The following is an 18,498-nucleotide window of genomic DNA, read 5'->3' on the forward strand; positions in this document are numbered from 1 at the left end:
GTGGGGTGGAGGGGTGTTAAGTATATGCTACACCTTGCCCAAGGGTGACCTGCCGACTAGCCAAAGGAGGGAGCGCCTTACACCTCCTTTGGTAGAGACGTATCTCCGCCCCACCATCTGGTGTAATCTATTACTACCTGTTTGTAAGAGTCTGTGAGGGTTATAAGGAAATTGTCTTTTTTGAAATGCATCCAGCTTCTGAATATTTTTCATAGAATCAGAATCGGACTTATTATCATCGCCTTACATGACATGAAGTTTGTTATTTTGTGGCAACGGTACGGTGTGCAAAAACATAAAATTACTATAAATGACAAAATAATGCAATAAAAGGAATAATGAGGTAATGTTCATGGGCTGGTCAGGAATTACATGGCAGAGGTAAAGAAGCTGCCCCTCAATCGTTGTATGTGGGTTTTCGGGGTCCTGTACCACCTCCCCGATGGGAGTAATGAGAAGTACTATTAAGTACTACTCTTTAATAGTTACAGATGTTATATTACAATAGGTTTCTGTTAAACGAGCTAGGGCTTTACTCTGGAGGGAAGGACAGTAAGAGGTGACTTGATAGAAGTGTGTAAGGTGATGAGAGGAATAGAGTAGACGGCCAGAGATTTTTTTTTACCTCAAGAGAAATAGCTAAAGTGTAGGGACATAATTTTAAGGTGACTGAAGGAAGGTATAGTTGGGATATCGGAGATAAGTTTTTTTTTACAGAGTGGTGGGTGCATAGAATGCGCTGGCAGGGCTGGTGGTAGAAGCAGGTAGATTTGGGACATTTAAGAGACTCTTCAATGGATGATAGAAAAATGGAGGACAACGTGGGGGGAAGATTTGATTGATCTTAGAGTAGGTTAAAGGTCAACACAACGTCGTGGGCCAAAATGTCTTTACTGTGCTATATTGTTCTATGTAATTTATAATTTGAATGAGCTAATTTATGTAATGTATAACTAATGTTATTTAAATACACTTTGATAAGTTACTGTTTGGCTGCAATAAGAAGAGTCCTATTTCAGATTATGTCCTATCAAAGTTGACAATCACCATTTCCTACATCTAGTATAGATATAGTTACCACAAAGCAGGTTGAGTCAAGTAGTTCTGTTACAGTCTTCTCCTTTCTCTGTTCACCACAGAGTAAATTCCAGATTCCCGCTAGTAGTCTGTAGGGGGAAAATGCATAAGAAAAGGTGGGAGTGGAAGTAAAGATTTGAATTTTTAATGTTCTGTATCTTCTTTGTTGTATTTTTTTGTTCTTTCAGCAACTTCATTAAGACTCATTGTTTCCTCAGAATACATTTATTCTTACTGTGCTGATGTTGCATAACTGCCCCCAGTTACATACCCAATTTGTCTTTGTAGTGGAACTAATTTTTGTAACAGGTTCTTCAGACATTTAGAATCAAAACAGCTTAATCCAATCCTTAGTCTTGGAAGAATACTGACTGAATATTTTGTATTCCTTTTACGGAGGTCTGCCACCTCTTCAATTGTGCCAACAAGTACAGACCAAGGTTTGTCCTGTTCTGTTCAAGTAAGCAGCAAGCTCAGAAAGTGCTGGAACGATTTCATTTTCATAAAGCTTGTTAGTCATTGTAGTTTGAGCTTTGTTTGCGATTTACTCTTTCTATTCATTGTCTGCAATGTCAGTTCATGTTTGTTTTGAACTTGAAAGTTGCAATTTGCCTGTTGTCTGCTGTTGGGAAGCTGGCTAACTGTGTGACTCAAGTTTTGTGATTTTGTTCCTCAATATAGGAGCTCCAGGCCAGTATTTTAGCACTAGCCACCAAAATCCTAGCAGGATGTGATGAGGTGCTTGAAAAACTCCAGCGTGTTACCACCTCAGTTATTAACAGTGATATAGCTGACAAGGAGCACAGGTCAGTGCAGCTTTTTATTTTGTTTAATCTACTGACTTTGTTTCATTGTAATATGAGGTATATTTCTATAGGCACTTTTCTCATTCCCCCACCCCAGTCCAGTCTCTTAGAGAAGTCTCAATTCTAAGTGGTTTAGAGCTCCCATGTTAAGTTCAGTTATTTTGTTCCAACTTTTATGGAAGCCATTATTTATATCTCTGTTTCTCCCTCTTGACTTTCTGTCAGCCCCCTTCTTCCTTCCCCCTATTTTCTTTCTCACTTTTGTTCTCAGTTTTGCTCTTGGATGTCAGGTCAAGATGCAACCAGCATTCCTGAAGAGAAAAAGATATATTTGCTAGAATTAACTAAATAAACTGGAGATACTAGATCCAGAGATGCTAGAATCTGGAGCAACAAACAATCTGCTGGATTACAACCAGTGACTCGAGTAGCATTTGGGAGAGGAAAGGAATTGTTGATATTTTGGGTCGAAACCCTGAATCAGGATTAATGAGGTTATGGTTTCAGGTCAAAACCCTGCATCCCATCCTTATGCGGGGTCTCATGTGGTTTTAACCTGAAATATTAACAACTCCTTTCCTCCTACGTCTGATCAACATGCAGAGCTCATTCAGCAGATTTTGTTGTTGCACATAAATGAACATACTTGTGATGGAAAAACTAGAAACCATTTAGGAATGGGGGAAAAAATCTTCATTCAAAGGGCAGTAAATCTGGAAAAACTGCTCCAAAGGTCTTTTTAGGCTCAGTCATTGATAGCTTTTTATATGTTGAAGGAGTAAATGGTTACTAGGAAGCAGAGGGGAAATAGAGGCTGAAGGTCAGCTATGACCTTGTTGAATGGCAGAGCAGACTTAGGGAGCCAGGTGGCCCTGTTCTCTCACATTTCTTATATTGCCATGCTTAAGATGAATCAGAATTAGATTTATTATCACTGATGTATGTCATGGAATTTTAAACGCAGTAGGTTCTGCAGATGCTTGAAATCTTGAGCCACACACAAAATGCTGGAGGAGCTCAGCAGGTCAGGTATCATCTATGGAGGGGAATGAACAGCTGATGTTTGGGTTGAGATATTTCTTCGGTACTGAAAAGGAAGGGGACAGGATCCAGACTCTGCCCCCGGTCCTGAGGAAAGGTAGCAGTCCGAAATGACAACTGTTTATTCCCCTCCATAGATGCTGCTGAATTACTGAATTCCTCCATAATATGTTGTGTGCTGTGAAATGCTGTTGTTTTACAACAGCAGTACAGCGTAAGACAAAATTACTATAAATTACAAAATATATAAACATTTCAAGTGGCAAGTAATGAGTCAGTGTTCCTCGACCATTCAGAAGTCTGATGAGGGACAGGAAGAACTGTTCTTAAAGCACTGAGTCTGGTCTTCAGGCCCTTGTACCTCCTCCCCAGTTGTAAAAATCTGAAGAGGCTATGTCCTGGACAGTGAAGGTCTGTAATGATGGATGCCACCACCTTGATGGTGGGAAGGGTTTTGCCCATGGTGGGTGCTAGCTGACTCTACAACCCTCTGCAACCTCTCAATCCAGTGCATTGGAAGCTCTATACCAGCCTCTGGTGCAACCAGTCCAAATGCTCTCCACCCTACATAGATAAAATTTTGCAAGGGTATTTGGTGACATACCATTTCTCAAGAAGTAATCCCAGCGTTCCTTCTTTGTGATTGCATCAATATGTTGGGCACAGGATAGATCCATAGCGATACTGATGCCCAGGAATTTGAAGCTTCCACCCTTTCCACCACTGACCCCTTCAATGAGGATTGCTGTACGTTCTTCTGAATTCCCCTTCCTGAAGTCCACAATTTGTTCTTGGCCTTGCTGATGTTGACTGCATGATTTTTTTTTGTGGCAGCGCCATGTAACTAGTCATTTTATCTCAATCCTCTACACCTCTTTGCCATCTGAAAAATCTATAGATGGCACGTGATCTGTGTGCTGATCCACAGAATCATGGATGTAGAGCAGTGGGATAAACACTTCCTTGAGGTGTACCTGTGTAGATTGCCAGCAAGGTGGAGATGGTTATTACTATTTCATACTGACTTGGTCTTCAAATAAGGAAGTCGAAGATTCAGTTGCAGTGGGAGTTACAGGGGTTCTCAGTTTTTGAAGATTGTTGACTAGTGGCCCGGCTGATGGCGCAATGACATCGGCACCAGACTCTGGAATGGAGGGTCCCAGGTTTGAACCCAGCCGAGTCCGCTCCTGAGTACACTTCCCATCTGTGCCGGGTTGAGTGCCGAGATCGCAACTCGACCTCGTAAAATAAGGGGAAAAATGCTGCCAAGTGTCTGTGTGTGGGGGGGGGGGGGGGGTGCGCCACACAGTCTTGCTCAGCGCCTTGAAAAGGCATGAAAAAGACATCGTCCCGCCAACATCGCATACGCACGGGCACATGCATGCACGCACACGCCAAAAAGAAAGAAGATTGTTGACTAGTAGTGAGGGGATGATGTTGAATGCTGAGCTGTAATCAGTAAGCAGCAGTTTGATGTATGTTTTGCTGTTGTCTAGGTGCTCTAAAGCCCAGTGGAAAACCATGAGATTACATCCACCATGGACATGTTGTGCCAGTAACAGTGATGCAGTCGTCCTGCTCCTTGCTCAGGCAGGAATTAACTTTAACCATGACCAACCGCTCAAAGCGCTTCGTCATAGTAGACGCGAGTGCTACTGGGCAATAGGCAGCTCATGCTGCTCTTGGTACTGGTATGATTGATGCCCTTTTGAAGGAGATGAGAACCTCTTACTGCAGCAGTAAGAGGTTTAGAATGTTCTTGAACACTCTAGCCAGTTGGTCAGCACAGATTTTCAGTACCCTGCCAGGTACAACATCAGTGCCTGATGCCTTGCAAGAGTTCACTTTCTTGAAGGATGTTCTGACATCAGCCCTTGAGACAGAGATAAGAGTCACCAATTGCTGTGGAGATTCACCTAGGTGTAGTGTTATTCTCCGTTTCAGAGTCTGCACAAAAGGCATAGAGCTCACTGCCATTTATGCTGTTAGATTTTTTTGCCTTATGGGAAGCAGTGGCAAGCAAAGCTTGCCACAGATGCCAAATGTCTGATTCTGTCTACGTACGGGATTGCTTTTGTTGTTTTCACGATGACCTCCCGTAGTTTGTAGCTGGACTCTTATAGAGTTCTGGATTGTTGGTCTTGAGCAACACAGATCTCGCTTTCAGCAGACTGTGAATCACTTGGCTCATCCAGGGCTTATAGTTTGGAAAGACTCAGTAAGTTCTCAAAGGCACACACTCATCTACGCAGGTCTTAACTAAGTCGGTAACAAGAGATTCTGCAGATGCTAAAAATCACGAGCAACACACAAAATGTTGGTGGAGCTCGGCAGATCAGGCAGCATTTATGGAAATGAATATACAGTAGATACTGTGGCTGAGACCCCTCATCAACCCTGAAGGGTCTTGGCTCGAAATGTCAACTGCTTATTCATTTCCATGGATGCTGCCTAACCTGCTGTGTTGATTTAAGCCAGTAATGCCCATTGCATATTCATTCAGATCTGAAGATGAATCCCTGAATATGATCCAGAGCACTAATTCAAAGCAGTCTTTTAAATGCTCCATCTCCCTTGTCCATACCTTCACTGTCCTCACCACTGGTGCTATGTTTGCTATAATGGAGGGGTAGAAGTACAGTCAGGTGGTTGAACTTGCCAAAGTGTTGGTATAGCATGGTAAGCATGTTTGATGGTGATCCAATGTGTTCGCTCCTCTGGTTCCACAGGTGACATTCTGGTGGTAGTTTGTCCGAGATGTCAGGCTAGCCTGGTTGATATCTCCTGCAATGATTCGGAAGGCATAAGGATATACTACCTCATGGTTGCCAAAAGAGTAAGAAGCTCGATAGACTGAATGGCTTCTTTGCATAAAACATTGTTATCACAAGCAAAATACTACTATACATAGATGACAGGATAACGATTCCTTCTCTGGAGTGCCAATTCCTGTTCTGTTTCAACAGCTGAGTGATAATCAAGAGTCAAATAAGTCAATACCTTAGGCCAAATGACTCCTATCAATGGAATAAAATAAGACTGGTTTTTCATTGCAGGCTGAAGGGCTTGGAACAAATCACCAAGGCTACTTTGTTGGGCCATTTGCTGCCAATATTGCTTACCTCACTAATGCACCCAAATCTCCAGACACTGACAATGGCGGATGCACTTATGCCACAGCTTGTTCAGCTTGTTCTCTACACCAGCCAGGTAATTACTTACACAATAATGTTTGACCTTTTTTCTCAAATATTCAACTATAATAACCGGATCTTTTTTCAACTAATCATCTACAACAATTGGAATCTGAATGCTATAATGAAAGTGATTAATCTCAGAAAAAAATGTTTCATATTATCTCCAGTTATTTCCTTAGTTACTTGTTTATTTCATTTAATGTTGTTGAAGGCTTTGTTCCTGTATATTTTCTTTTAGCACTCTAACAATGTTCCCATCTCTATGGCTTCTTGTGCTCTCTTTACTCTCTTATTTCTTGTGCTTTTATTTCAAATGACTAAAACTGTATCTCTGCTTATCTTGAATCCATTAAGTTTAATACACTGTTCTTTTGTTCAGACTGCCTTGCTATTGAAGACACAAACTCCCGTTTTCACAGATGTTGGTGATGATCTGTATGCAGGAGCTGAACAGAGCCAGAAGGGGAAAGTTCCCTTGTTGGATGACAGGTGATAAAAGTTAACCTGCTATTCCTACTTCTACTACTTTTAATTTTGTTTCTGTGTCGAAACATAGTTATTTCCAACCTTATCAATGTTACAGATGCATGAACCTATGATAAGTGAGAGACAGTGACGTGCTGATCTCCACACTGACCTGTATATGATTCATCAGTTATTCACTATGATTCAGTAGAATTGTTCATCCTGTCCCCGTTCCATCATCATCCATATAATCTCCTTGGAAAAGTGAAAAAAGATTAAAATGGCAACTAATTACTGGAAAGAAATCTGAAAAATACTTAGTTAAATATTTGGTACCAAATTTACTCCTAACCTTTTGAAGTAGTTTTTGTGCAGAAGTTGGTCCTCTTTTCATGGTAGACTTCAGGAAGGGGCAAGTTGGGAGAACACACACCAGTCTTCATTGAGGGGATCAGCAGTGGAAAAGCTTTTAAGTTCCTGGGCATCAGTATCTCAGGGGATCTCTCCTGACCCCAACGTACTGATCTTTCACAAAGAAGACATGCCAACAGCTATACTTTATTTGGAGTTTGAGGAGATTTGGTATGTCACCAAAGACTTTAACAAATCTCTACAGATGTTCCATGGACTGGTCACATCACCACCTGGTACGGAGGCTCCAAAATACAGGACCAAAATAGGCTGCAGAGGATTACAGGATCAGCCAGCTTCATCATGAGCCCTCGCCTCCCCACCAAGGATTTATTGAGAAGGCAGTGCCTCAGGAAGGTGGCACCCATTATTTAAGGGTCTTTCCATCCAGGATATCCCTTGTTCTCATAACTACCGTTGGAGAGGAGATACAGCAGCCTCAAGATGCGCATTCAGCATTTTAGGGACAGCTTTCCCCTCTGTCACCATATTTCTAAATTGTCCATGAACAGGGCTCACTATGTTGCTCACTTTTCAATGCTCAATTATTTTTGTAATTATTGTAACTTGCAATTTTTTTGTGTTGCATTGTAGTGCTGCCACAAAACAATAAACTTTGCGACGTATGTCAGTGATAATAAACCTGATAATAATTCTATTGCACAAACTCAACGGAGCAGTATTCGCAGCATGAGCTGGCAATCTGCAGATCCACCTTACTGTGGGGAAATATACCCAATCACCTCCTGCCCTTTCCAGTATGTTGACCTGCTACCCTATTGCCATTTTTATTTGATTCAGATTTAAACCTTTCATTTTCCAGTCTATTGATTTAATGTAGCATTGTGTTCAAATTTGTTGGAATACTGCAAAATGAACTCTTTATCTTAGGAGTTACCGTATGCTGGAGGAAAAGGAAGAGCCTGGCTTTCTGACCGGGTTGAAGATCCCTGCACCGTGGGCGGCTGGAAAGACAGTAGAAACAGTCCATCCTGTGAGAGACAACTACAAGTTCAAAGAGACTGTGCATATTCCTGGTGCACGCTGCCTTTATCTGAGGTTTGATACTCGTTGCTCCTCCCAATATGATTATGACAAGGTAAATGGAAGAAAAAATACTGTAATTTTCAAATTGCTAATGCTTTGGGTTAAACAAGATGCATTTAAATGTGTTTATAAAAAGTGGAGAAGGGGTGTTAGAATGCTGATGGAATGATCATTGTAAGTGGCGAAAATGCTATAAATTAATCCCAAGGGCATAATCTACTTGAGTACTACCCGAGGTGTTTGTAGAGATAGTGAATGCTCTGGTAATCAACTTCCAAAGTCCTATAGACTCTGCAATTATTGCTGTCTGTTGGAGCATCACAAATGTTAACCCCAAAATTTAGGAAGGAGGAAAAGAGAAAATGGGAACTACCAGGCAGTTGTTCATAATCAATAAAAATGATGAAATCTATAATAAAAGATGTAATGACAGAAAGTATTAAAGTATAATGAGACTTGATGGATTAAATGGAAGTAAGATAAAAATAGGCTCAGCTTACCAAATAGAATTCTTTGAGGATGTAGCTAATAGAATAGATATGGGAAAACAAATGGGTGTGGTAAAATTGGATTTTCAAAAGGCTTTCAAGAGAATCCCAGGCAGCAAATGGCTGAACAAATGTCTCTATAGGGCATTGGGGCTAATACACTGAATTGGTTGAGAGTTGGTTTCTGGACAGAAAGCCAAGAATGGCGATAAGTGGACATTTCTTAGACTGGAGTGGTAAGATGAGATGGTACCAGAGGGATTGGTTTTGGGCTCTAGATATTCTCTATCCATATCAATAGTTTGGCAAAAGGAACTATAGAGTATAGAAGAGGAAGAGATTTGACTGAAGCTTACAAAATTCTCACAGAGCTCAGCTGGCTGGATGCAGGGAGGATGATTTCTCTGATTAAGAAATACAGGACCAAAACATCTGAATAGGACTAAGATGAGGAAAAATATAAAGGAATCGAAGAAAATGGGTATAGAATAGGGAAAATAGTGTTGAGGTAAAAGTTTGTCCATGACTTGATGAATAGCAAAGCAAGAACAACGCACTGCTGTTCCTTTCTATAAATCTGATTAACTCAATGACACTGGGTTCATTCACATATCTAAGGACAAATTTTCAATCAATATTGTTATTGGAAACTGTTTCCTTGAGGGAGTATCCATATGTACAAATATTTGGTGAGTTGGAGAAAAAGAAAAACAAAGTTCCTGAGACTTCTCTGTATGTAAAATAGAAGGATGAGTAAGAAGAACAAAACAAAATGACCCTGCCCATTTGTAAATAATAGCTTTGCACTGGACACTTATAACTTGATTTTAACTGACATGTGGCTGTTGTGATTTACTATTTATTGTTATGTTTATTATTTAGTGTTGTGTTTGTTATGTTATGATTGCACTGCTCCTGAGAAACGTTGTCTGTCTCATTCTGCCCTGAAGAGCTGATGTACGGTTAGAATGACAATATAGTTTTTTGAATCTTTGAAATAACAAATTAATTTAATCTGATAGACTTTTAGTGTTTCAGTGAAACAGTGATGCTTGGTGTTTTAGCAACAGCAGAATACCCAAGGGCTTAGTTTACTACTTTTAGCTGGTGTTTATATCTTTGGTTGAAAAGCAGTCACAGAATTATACAACTTGAAAACTGGACCTTTGTGCTAACTTGTTCATAGTGGCAGAGTTGTTTGTTTGATCTTGGCTCATCACCCTGTGTTTGCCACTTATCTCTAAGCCAGGAGTTCCCAACCTTTGATCCGTGGACTCTTCCTTAATGGTATTGGTCCATAGCAGAAAAAGGTTTGGGAAGCCCCTCCTCCAAGCCTTTCTTATCCATGCAAATGCCTTATAAATGTTATAATTCTACCCACCAACATCACTTCCTTTGCAGCTTGTTCCATGACCCATCTGAGTCAGTGCGGTTAAAGTTGCCTCTCAGATTCCTTTTAAACCTTTTTCCTTTCACCCTACGTATATGCCCTCAAGATTTAGATTCTGACCACTCGCCTTATTTATGGCCCTCATAGTTTTACAAATCTCAAAAAGATTACCACAAAGCCTCCTACTCTGTTAAGAAAAAGTTGCAGCCTCGATAATTATTCACCTTTTCTATGGTCCTCATAACTTGGTAAATCTCAATAAGATCACCACTCAGCCTCCTACACTGTAGAAAAAAAAAGTCACAGCCTAACCAGTCTCTTATAGCTCAAGCCCGTTAGTCCGAGTAACTTCTGTGAATCTTTTCTGTACCCCTTCTGGCTTAATGACATGCTTCCTATACCTACTGACCAGACCGGGTACACAGTATTGCAAGTGCAGTCTCACCAACTCCTGTACTCAGTGCCCTGACTGATGAAAGCAAGTGTGCCAAATATCTTTTTCACCACCATGTCTTGCCTTTCACAGAAATTTGTACCTGTGGCCCTAAACATGAGGAAGTCTGTAGATTCCGGAAATCTAAAGCAACACATGCAAAATACTGGAGGAACTCAGCAGAACAGGCAGCATCAGCCTGACCTGCTGAGTTCCTCCAGCATTTGGTGTGTGTTACCTGTAGCCCTAATTCCCTCTGCTCTATAATGCTTTTCGATGTCCTACAACTTAATGTGTAAGTTGTGCCTTAGTTTGACTTGGCAAAGTGCCATCCTCTGACCCACTTCCCAAGCTGATCAACATTAGCATCTTCCGGCCTTCTGGTGTCCCAACCATGGCTAAGGAAGCTACAAGTATCTCAGCCAGGGCCACTGCAATTTCTTCCCTAGTTTTTCATATTTCATTTTTCCAAGATTTGAGTGTCAACTTTGGCTATCTTCCCATTTGGAATGATGTGAAAACTTTGTTTCAGGAGTAGACCGTGGAGAAATTTTTAGTATTATTTTTCTTTACGATGGATAGTCCTTATTCGAAATTCTACATCCGTTTTCATATGACCTCAAATTAATTTTATGAACTTAGTTTCCTTAACCAGTAGGATTTAATTCTCAGTAATATCCTTCTACAATGTGCAATTTTACTTTTGCAGCTGGTGATTTATGCAGGACCAAACACAAACAGCAGGAAAGTAGCAGAATATGGTGGTAATACATTGGGATATGGAAGCCGCAGTGTCTTGGGAACTGGTTGGCCTAAGGACTTGGTCAAGGTAATTATATAGGTAAAATTAATAATTTTGGCATAAAGTTTATGTATCTTTTCATTATTTGAGAGCTGCAGCAGCTGTTCAGTAAACAACACACATCAAAATTGCTGGTGAACGCAGCAGGCCAGGCAGCATCTCTAGGAAGAGGTACAGTCGACATTTCGGGCCGAGACCCTTTGTCAAGACTAACTGAAGGAAGAGCTAATAAGAGATTTGAAAGTGGGAGGGGGAGGGGGAGCAAAACATGTTCAGCAAAACGATCTCCCAGTCTGCGTCGATGTGACCTTCTCGAGACCGGATGCAGACTGAGAGATTGTTTTGCTGAACACCTATGCTCTGTCCGCCAGAGAAAGCAGGATCTCCCAGTGGCCACACATTTTAATTCCACATCCCATTCCCATTCTGACATGTCTGTCCACGGCCTCCTGTACTGTAAAGATGAAGCCACACTCAGGTTGGAGGAACAACACCTTATATTCCGTCTGGGTAGCCTCTAACCTGATGGCATGAACATTGACTTCTCCAACTTCCGCTAATGCCCCACCTCCCCCTCGTACCCCATCCGTTATTTATTTAAATACACACATTCTTTCTCTCTCTCTCTCTCTCTCCTTTTTCTCCCTCCGTCCCTCTGACTATACCCCTTGCCCATCCTCTGGGGTTCCCCCCCCCCCGCTTTTTCCTTCTCCCTGGGCCTCCTGTCCCATGATCCTCTCATATCTCTTTTGCCTATCACCTGTCCAGCTCTTGGCTCCATCCCTCCCCCTCCTGTCTTCTCCTATCATTTTGGATCTCCCCCTCCCCCTCCCACTTTCAAATCTCTTACTAGCTCTTCCTTCAGTTAGTCCTGACGAAGGGTCTCGGCCCGAAACGTCGACTGTACCTCTTCCTAGAGATGCTGCCTGGCCTGCTGCGTTCACCAGCAATTTTGATGTGCTTTGCTTTGATTTCCAGCATCTGCAGAATTCCTCGTGTTTAAGCTGTTCAGTAAATGTAGTTTTGAAGTACATTTGACTTATTTTCAGGGAAAGAAGTGAGTTAAACAGTTACTGAAATGATCAATTGAAGTCTGATTAAATGGCAAAGATACTGCTCTATAAACAAGTTTTATTTAGAACTGAAGTCACTAAGCAGTCTTGGGTGTGAAATTAAGCCTTAAGTATATATTTTTATCAGGTTGAGGGAGACACAGTTACTTTTTCTTTTGAGATGAGGAGCGGGCGAGAGCACAACACACCTGATAAAGCCATGTGGGGATTTGCTTGTACCGTTCGAGCCCAGGTAAGGTACATAGTTTGTTTCTGTTTAGTTGCCATATATATCATCTCTCAAATTCCTCTCACCACATTTTGATTAGTTTTTGAAACTTCTGCTTGTTGTGATTATTTGCTTGTGACAGGAATCCTCAGAAGATGTTTCAGGAGGGCTTCCTTTCCTTGCTGATCTTGCATTAGGACTTTCTGTACTGGCGTGCTCCATGCTACGAATCCTTTATAATGGACCAGAAACAACTAAAGAGGAGGAAGCATGTCAACAACTGCTTAGATCAAAGTTGCTACAGAGGCAAGTGATCTTAATTATTTTCTCACTTGACAAATTTGTCCGTCCTTAATATTTGAAGAGTGGCAAATTACTGTTTCCCTTTGAGTGATCCTTTAAGTTTTATTGTGTTTCAGCTAATGAGATGTTGAATAGATCTCTAGCAAGGATCAACTTGCATAAATTAGTACCCTTAAAACCTTAGTAAATATTGAGAATTCTATAATATTATGTGCTTTCATCATTCTGTGATACTGGTAAATTAAATACTCTTTAATTCCTGCAAATGAATTCCTCTAGTTTTGTTTGTCCAAATTTATATCAAAGCTTCAGTGTTGCTAATCAGAATATGACATCGGCTATTGTCATGCCAAGAGATACAAGAAAGCTTACCTAAACTAATGAAAGATGAGATTTCTAGAAATAGGATTTTGTATTAAATTGAAATTCTTACCTAAAACTCAAGTAGTTTTGTTACTTTAAGAATGCATCTCTAACATAATGATGTCCATCTTGTCAGATCCACTGTATATTTTTTAAATTTTTGATAGAATTTAAACATTAAATGTATTTTGCTTATGCATTGTGTAATTAAATCCATTGCAGCAATAACTCTGAAATGGTTGCACAGCTTAACACAGAAAATCCCCAGTGGAATTAGCAATTACTGGAAATGCAAGGTTCATTATCAAGGAAGTAATTTGATTTGAATTTTAATTTCTATTTTGAAGGGAGTACATGCTTTCCACATCTGAGGTACTTCCAAGTAGTTGATAGAGATTGGAAGATTGTTCACCTTTTTTTTTCTACTGGAGAGCAGTAAATTCAAAGATTGAGTAGCTCCCCATATGCAATATGAAAATAATAAACGCCGAAAGCGGAACTTCCCGGTGGCCAAACATTTTAATTCTAATTCCCACTTCTGTTTGGGCATGTCAGTCCATGACTTCCTTCTGTGCCAAGACGGGGCCACCCTCGGTGTGGAGGAACAACACCTTATATTCTATCTGGATAGCCTCCAATCTAATGGCGTGAATATTGATTTCCCCTTATGGTTAAAAAAAAAATTACTCCCCCTCCTCCCCTCTTCTTCTATTCTCCACTCTGGTCCCTTGCCTCTTTTCACCTCCCCTGGGTCCCTTTCTCCTATAGTCCACTCTCCTCTCCGGTCAGATTCTCCAGCCCTTGAAATTTCCCATCCACGTGGCTTCATCCATCACCCTCTAATTATGCTGCTTCCCACCTCTGCCACCTTTATATTCAATCTTGAAGAAAGGTCTTGGACTGAAATGTTGATTGCTTATTCCTTTCCATAGATGCTGCCTGACCTGAGTTCCTTCAGCATTTTGTGTGCATTGCTTTGTATTTCCAGCAGCTGCAGAATTTCTCATGTTTATAATAAACCGTGGATTATCTATTGCATGATTTTTTGAGACTTTCTAACATTGGAATTTGTGAGAGTAATGTGAAATTTGATAGAGCTATAGATGGATTTAGATGGAGTAATTAGAGAGAAGTTATTCTTGTTTGTTAATGTTTTAAGGAGTAGAGACATATATTTAGAGACTCAAGTAAATGATTCAAAGGAAACATCACTGGTGAAAATGGTTATTTGAGGCCTTCAATGGGAAATTGATTCGGTAGGGAAGAAAACATTTGACAAGTTTTCAGGTAAAACCTACAAAGCAAGTGGGGGAATGGAATTGACTTCTCTATAAAGAGATGGCAGAGACTTGAAGGGTAAATGATTAACTTCTATAATTCATGGATATTGTCCTGTACATAAGTAATCAGGAATATTTACTGAAATTATCAACAATTCATATCCATCATTGATTTGGATCAATTAATGTGCAAACTTATAAGTGATATCATGCAGTTTTTGTGTTGTAAGTGAACTTCAGAAACCTTCCCTATCTCTTGCTGACAGATGCCAATGGCAGGTAGAAGCAAATGGTGCCTTATCTCCTGCATTGACACCAAGTCCCTCACCTCTGCCACTAACTATCGAAGAAGACCGGGAGTTCACATATCCTTGCGATGCACTTGCACCACCTCCTCCAGTCACTGGGCATTACTTTGATTTGCCGAGAATACGCCTGCCTCCTGGAATAATGGGAAAGCTCAGGGAAATCTCTGGCCGTGCAAGACCTCAGTTCAGGCCAAGTATTAAGTGAGTAGAGTCTTTTCCTTGTCAGTATATATTATCGACAAATGGACTTCAGTGCTCTTCCAGTAGTGAAAGTGTAGATGTTCATTGGAAGAGACTGTATGTTGAATATTTTAGCTAATCATTTAATTCTATAATGTTCTTTCAGGTTTGATAAAAGTTCTTGGATTTTTCAACTGAGTTTTTTTTTGTAATATAATTTTTATTGAGTTTTCAAAAAGAATACATGAAAATATAAAAACTACCCTCCCCCCTCCCCCCCCCCCCATATATAGTCCTACCTAAAAAGAAAGAAAGGAAGAAAAGAACCGCCTGGGTATTGGAAGGTTTACACATGCTCCATGGGATTCAAAATAAATTTGGTATAATTATTCGTTACTTTCCCCAAGGGACCAAGGTCTTTATCGGAGCACTTAAGTATGCCATCCTATCTTTTGTAAATAAGGGCGCCAAATATTCAAAAATGTTACTCAAAACATGTTATTCAAAAATGTTATTCAAATGTTATTCAAAAACTTAAATTATAAGTAATTTTTTCGAGTGGAATAGAACTAGCCATTTCATTATTCCAACGATCCATACTTAAATACGAATAAGATTTCCAAGTAACTGCTATAGTCTTCTTAGCTACTGCCAATGCAATTTTTATAAATTCTTTCTGATATTTATTCAATTTAAGTTTCGGTTTTATCCCTTCAATATCACCTAATAGAAATAATACAGGGTTATGTGGAAGTTGAGTTCCAGTAATTTGGTCCAATAAGACTCTTAAATTTATCCAAAAGGGTTGAATTTTAAAACAAGACCAAGTAGAATGTAAAAAAGTACCAATTTCTTGATTACACCGAAAGCATTTATCAGATAGATTTGAATTTAATCTATTTATTTTTTGTGGTGTAATATATAATTGATGTAAAAAATTATATTGTACTAATCTGTCGAACATTTATTGTATTTGTCATACTGTCAAGACAGAGTCTTGACCAATTTGTTTCATCAATATTAATATTCAGATCTGTTTCCCATTTTTGCTTTGACTTATGGGTTCCTTGTTTAATTGTCTGTTCTTGAATCAAATTATACATACAAGAAATAAATTTTTTAATTTTCCCTTTTTGAATTAAAATTTCAATTTCATTAGGTTTTGGCAAAAACATTGCTTGACCCAGCTTACCTTTTAAGTAAGCCCTTAATTGAAAGTAACAAAAGAAAGTATTATTTGATATTTTATATTTATCCTTTAATTGTTCAAATGACATCAATATACCTCGTTCAAAACAATCTCCTATAAATTTAATCCCTTTTTGGTACCAATTATATAAAAGTTGATTGTCCATTGTAAAAGGAATAAGTCTGTTTTGGAACAAAGGTCTCCTTGCTAATAGAGATTTCTGTGTTTCATTATCAACATTTATCTTATTCCATAGATCAATCAAATGTGTTAATATAGGAGATTCTTTCTTTTCCCGTATCCATTTAGATTCCCATTTATATATAAAATCTTCAGGTCTATTTTCTCCTATCTTGTCTAGTTCTATTTTAATCCATGCTGGTTTTCGATCATCGAAGAAAGGTGCAATAAATCTAAGTTGATTTGCTTTATAATAGTTTTTAAAGTTTGGAAGTTGTAACCCTCCTAACCCAAATTTACATGTCAATTTTCCCAATGATATTCTTGACATTTTACCTTTCCAAAGAAATTTTCTCACACATTTATTTAACTCTTGAAAAAATTTCTGTGGCAATTGTATTGGTAATGTTTGAAACAAATACTGTAATCTAGGAAATATATTCATTTTTACAACATTGACTCTACCTACTAATGTTATTGGTAGTATCATCCATTTGTCAAAATCTTCTTGAATTTTTTTCAATAGTGGTAAATAATTAAATTTATATAAATTCTTTACATCATTATCAAGTCTTATACCTAAATATTTTATACCATTTACCGGCCATCTAAATTGGGTTACTAATCGACATTGACTATAGTCTCCTTTAGTAAGAGGTAAAATTTCACTTTTATCCCAATTTATTTTGTAACCTGATACCTTCCCATATTCATCCAATCTGGAAGATAATTTATGTAACGAATGTTGTGGGTTTGTTAAGTAGATCAAAACATCATCAGCAAAAAGATTAATTTTATATTCCTCCTGATTAACTCTAAAACCCATAATATCGGGATCAATTCTGATTAGTTCTGCTAATGGCTCTATCGCCTGTACAAATAAAGCAGGTGATAATGGACAACCTTGTCTAGTTGACCTTTTTAACTGGAATGGTGTTGAAATTTGAGAGTTTGTCACTACTTTACCTTTAGGGTTAGAATTTAAAGTTTTAATCCAATTTATAAAAGATGTTCCTATTCCATATTTTTCTAATACTTTAAATAAAAAATCCCATTCTAATCTATCAAATGCTTTTTCTGCATCCAAAGCTACTACTATACTCTTCTCGTCCCTTTTTTGTGCCAAATGAATTATACTGAGTAGCCGGGTTACATTATCTGCCAATTGTCTATTTTTAATAAATCCTGTTTGATCCATATGTATTAATTTTGGTAAATATTTAGATAATCTATTCGATAAAATTTTTGCTATTATTTTATAATCTGTATTCAATAAAGAAATAGGCCTGTATGATGTTGGTTTCATAGGATCTCTGTCTTTTTTTGGCAATACTATTACAATCGCTGTTGAAAAAGATTCTGGAAGTTTATGTATTTTTTCTGCTTGATGTATTAGTTCCATAAAAAGAGGAAATAATAAATCTTTAAATTTTTTATAAAATTCAGGTGGAAAACCATCTTCTCCTGGAGATTTATTACTTTGGAGTGATCCTAAAGCTTTTTCAACTTCTTTTAATGTAAAAGGCATATCTAATCCCTTCTGTTCTTCCAAATTCAATTTTGGAAGAGAAACTTGTGATAAAAACCTTTCTATCTCATTAACATCATTTTGGGATTCTGACTGATATAATTCAGAATAGAAATTTTTAAAGGTTTCATTTATTTCAAGAGGCTTATAAGATATTTTATTTGCCCTTGTTCTAATTGCATTTATTGTTTTGGAAGCTTGTTCTGTTTTCAACTGCCAGGCAAGAATTTTATGTGCTCTCTCACCTAACTCATAATACCTTTGTTTAGTTCTTATAATTGCTTTTTCCATTCTATATGTCTGAAGCGTATTATATTGTAACTTCTTATTGACAAGTTGTCTTCGTTTTTCTTCTGACATATATCTTTGAGATTCTTTTTCTATTTTTGTAATCTCTTTTTCCAATTGATCTAGTTCTGCCATATATTCTTTCTTAATTTTAGACGTATAACTTATTATCTGGTCCCTAAGATATGCTTTCATCGCATCCCATAATATAAATTTATCATCCACTGAATGAAAATTTGTATCCAAAAAAAATTGAATCTGCTTTTTCATAAAATCACAGAAATCTTGATGTTTTAATAATGTTGAATTAAATCTCCATCTATAAGCCACTTCTTCCTTATCAGCCATTATTATTGTCATTAAGAAAGGGGAATGATCTGATAATATTCTTGCTTTATATTCCATATTTTTCACTCTGTGTTGAATATGCATTGATAATAG

The 18,498-nt window shown here is 38.5% G+C and overlaps 1 protein-coding gene across 11 annotated transcripts in view; it reads left to right on the forward strand.

Moving 5' to 3' along the window:
- Positions 1-18,498, forward strand: part of LOC140190944 (probable E3 ubiquitin-protein ligase HECTD4) — a 292,655-nt gene that overhangs the window by 126,921 nt on the left and 147,236 nt on the right. For all 11 annotated transcript variants that reach the window (XM_072247927.1, XM_072247930.1, XM_072247924.1 and 8 more), the window contains 8 exons: positions 1,759-1,883; positions 5,981-6,134; positions 6,501-6,610; positions 7,889-8,096; positions 11,065-11,184; positions 12,358-12,462; positions 12,581-12,744; positions 14,651-14,893. In XM_072247927.1, coding sequence (XP_072104028.1) covers positions 1,759-1,883; positions 5,981-6,134; positions 6,501-6,610; positions 7,889-8,096; positions 11,065-11,184; positions 12,358-12,462; positions 12,581-12,744; positions 14,651-14,893 — 1,229 coding nt within the window. The remainder of the gene's footprint in view (positions 1-1,758; positions 1,884-5,980; positions 6,135-6,500; positions 6,611-7,888; positions 8,097-11,064; positions 11,185-12,357; positions 12,463-12,580; positions 12,745-14,650; positions 14,894-18,498) is intronic.

This window comes from Mobula birostris, chromosome 31 (genome assembly GCF_030028105.1).
Source record: "Mobula birostris isolate sMobBir1 chromosome 31, sMobBir1.hap1, whole genome shotgun sequence".
Taxonomy (NCBI): domain Eukaryota; kingdom Metazoa; phylum Chordata; class Chondrichthyes; order Myliobatiformes; family Myliobatidae; genus Mobula; species Mobula birostris.